Below are 3,421 nucleotides of genomic sequence, written 5' to 3' on the forward strand. Positions count from 1 at the left end.
AGGGAAAGACTGAGCATCCTCTGATTAACAGAAAGTGGAGTTTGCTTTCAGAAGAAAAAAATATTTGCTAATGTTATAGAGTATTTTAGCTTTATAGAATAGTTTAGTGAAATAGAAAGTAGCATTGTTTTCAAGTTTACAGCATAAGACAATATGGAAAAATCTAATAGGAGTCACAAGAGCTGAAGAAAGGACGGCCATACGTTTATCACTGCTGAAAGGAAGGAAGGATCTCTTAAATTACAAGTTTGAAAGTGAGGGAAACTGAAACTAACAACAGAGAAAAGAAATAGAAGAAGCAGAGAGGGATAAAAGTAAAAGAATGACAAGTAGAAACGTAGAGTCGGAAACATGGAAGGTCTAGTAGGTAAGAATGAAATGGTGGCGTAAGAGCATAGGCTAATGGAAGGATGTGAGGAGCGTGGCCATTAGAATGGCAAAGAGGATGGGATCCCAAGATCCCAAACAGTGGGATATTGAATGATTTAAGAAGGGAAGAAATGAGTATTTAAGCTTTTTTAAAAGGATAAATTTTCATTACCTATGATTGAGTCGTCATATTCGTAGGTGCAACTTTTGCTTTAGTTGGCAAAGTTGAGTCCTGGCAAATCTTTGAGGCACCCTCATCTTACCACCTTCTGCCTCCTCCACACTTTGCTGAAGTTTACACCTTGCAAAGGAATTTGTGCCCACTCCCAGCTGCTCTAGTGCGAAAGCCCAAGCATTAGGTTTAAACAGCTGGTGAAGATTGGTTTGAGCTAAAACACTGGACAGGTATCGATCCCTGTATGGAGTCTTTGCTGTGGGGTTGGTAAACAAAAGAGCTGAACAGCCAGGTGGGTGCTGTGACACCATAGGCTACACAGCTTGATTTGGCAGGGCTCGCCAGGCAAAGCCTTAACTCCTGTAAGATCTTAATTCTTTTCTAAGTTATGGACTTTGACATCAGAATTCCCTAAAGTGGTGGGACCAAATAAATGTTCTTTCACTATCTGAAAATTTGCCTTTAGACTCTTATACGTATAACATGAAACATGAACCTGTTGGTGCCTTTGGAATATCATCTGGGCTGTTTTGAGGTTTATGAGGACATTTTATCATTCGTTCTTACGTTTTCTTCAGATGTTAGACTTCAAAGGGAAAAGATCAGGATAAACCAAGAAAAGTGGAAGATAGGAGTAAATAATTTCCAGAGAAGAGTAAATCTTCTTTTACTGAAATAGTTATTGTCCACAGAATACTTGTAGATGTACTTCCTTGGTGAGCAGCTTAATGATACCCTTAAAGGATGATGCACTTCACCTATTTATATGTCTTGTCCTACAAACTGGCTATTCCTTGAACAATGTATAATTCAGGTCATCTTTTCGTTATCCAGGTTATCTTAGACTTGATCCAGTATGAAAATATTGTTGTAAAGAGAGCATTGAATTTTGATAAGCCTTTTCTTGAGAAACTTGGTATTACCTCAGTCCCTTCCTGCTATCTGATGCATCCCAATGGGTCCCATGGATTAATTAACATGTGAGTAGTTATCTGTCTGAGGAATATGGGGAGGTTCACTTAAACTGTAAAAAGAGTTTCCATAGCTTCCTTTCATAGAAAGTAAATTATCCTGTAACCTTCTTTTGCATGTATATAATGACACTGTGTCCTGGCACGTAATCCACACATTGTACAGACTGAAGTTGTGTTCCTTTTCTTTGTTTGAAAATTGCCTGTCTTGAGCACTCTCTAGCAATTATTAAAAAATCTGGTGTTCTTGTTTACTCTTTGTGAGTGCTTGTAATACTCAGACATGGGTTATGCCAGTGGAAGTTAGATTTCATCATATAGTAGGGGAGATTAGCCAAAATGATGTGGTGGCTAATTATAACCCTTGTGATGTTTGACTACAATAATGAGTTTATACTGCTGACAAAACTCAACTTGTGAAGTAGATGACTTGAAGGAGTGTTTCTGACTGGAAATAAAAGCTCTAATACAATGTTTGTTTTACAGAGTTTGATATGCTGAGAGCAATGAGCTGGTTGTTCTTAATGAACCATTTAATATTGTTACCTCTATTTTTTTAATAAGAGACCTAATGTTACTTTTGCTGACCACTTTAGCTTATTTATAGCTTTAACCTATTTCTATGATACTTCTGAAAGGAAAACACTTTTGAATAGAAGTGGAAAAAAAATAAACGAAGCATGAAAGTTCTTAAAAAACCCAACTTGCTTCTAGGTCAAAATACTTGTTCCATGCAAACATCACCTGTGTAAGGTGAACTGAAATTTTGGTGAACATGATATGTTCTTATTTTGAATGGAATTTCAAACCACTAATCCAAGTGATTGTTATTACTATTCCTAAATTGAACATTATTTCATTTCACTTTGTATCAAAACATAACATTTTGCACTAGAACTGTAAAACATAAACCAAAGTGAATATCTTATTTTATAAATATACTAATTTGCTTTGGATATTCATTTAGTCTGAGATTAAAAGTAATCCTTACTTTGTCCATTTATATGCAGTTTGAAGCCTCTACGGTCTTTCTTTTCTTCGTATTTAAAGTCACTGCCAGGTGTAAGAAAAAAACTTCTTTTGCCACTTCAGCTACCTGCTCAAGAAAACAAAGAGGAGAATACAGAAATCAAAGTGTGGAAAGAATTCGATAAGTAAGTGATACCTTTTATTTTCAGATCATTGGTTGATTACTAAAATTTGCTTGCAGTTTTTTCTTGCCACATGGGAAGCTGTGCTGTTATTTATTGTAAAATCCTACTGCAGTTCAAAATTTTACTTCATTCCATCCCAGGTGACGCACCTTGAGTTGAACAGGTTGGTCACTATTGAATGATCTGCACTCTTCTGTCAAGTAAAATTAAAGGCTTAATACGGGAGAAATTATGGGATCGGATCAGAGCTGAAAGAACTGCTTTCAGCTGTTGCTTCAACTTCATCCATTTCTCAGTATATTCGAGTAACACTTGTGAATTAGTTCGATTCCAGCATCAAGGTTACAACTTCTTTCTGATTGTGAGCAGTGTTTCCAACAATTCAGAGGTGAAATTATTGAGGATGGCCAGTATTTGGTTTTTAGCAGTCTGCACTGCTATGGAAGGAACGTTTTTCTGCAAAAGTATTGCTTAATAGTTAATTGACTTAAAAATACCCAGGACTCATCACCTATTACCTGAAGTATGTAGATCACTGACTCGAATTGTTGGAAAACTTCAGCAAGTAATTGGCATCATTGAAAAAAATAAATAGTAAAATAACAAGCTATAACATTCTGTAGAAAACGAGAATTCTCTGTGTGTGTAATAGTGAAGCAGTGCCTGCTAAAAAGTGCTCATCAAATGCAAGTATAGTAGAAAATACTAAAGTCACTGTAAAAGATGTTTATCATACAAAATCTGGTAAGATT

At 36.0% G+C, this 3,421-nt stretch overlaps 1 protein-coding gene across 1 annotated transcript in view; it reads left to right on the forward strand.

Moving 5' to 3' along the window:
* QSOX2 (quiescin Q6 sulfhydryl oxidase 2) overlaps positions 1-3,421 on the forward strand; it is a 28,333-nt gene that overhangs the window by 12,151 nt on the left and 12,761 nt on the right. Inside the window, exons 6-7 of the mRNA XM_009892339.1 lie at positions 1,379-1,524; positions 2,526-2,669. Coding sequence (XP_009890641.1) covers positions 1,379-1,524; positions 2,526-2,669 — 290 coding nt within the window. The remainder of the gene's footprint in view (positions 1-1,378; positions 1,525-2,525; positions 2,670-3,421) is intronic.

This window comes from Charadrius vociferus, unplaced genomic scaffold (assembly GCF_000708025.1).
Source record: "Charadrius vociferus isolate BGI_N301 unplaced genomic scaffold, ASM70802v2 scaffold549, whole genome shotgun sequence".
Lineage (NCBI taxonomy): Eukaryota > Metazoa > Chordata > Aves > Charadriiformes > Charadriidae > Charadrius > Charadrius vociferus.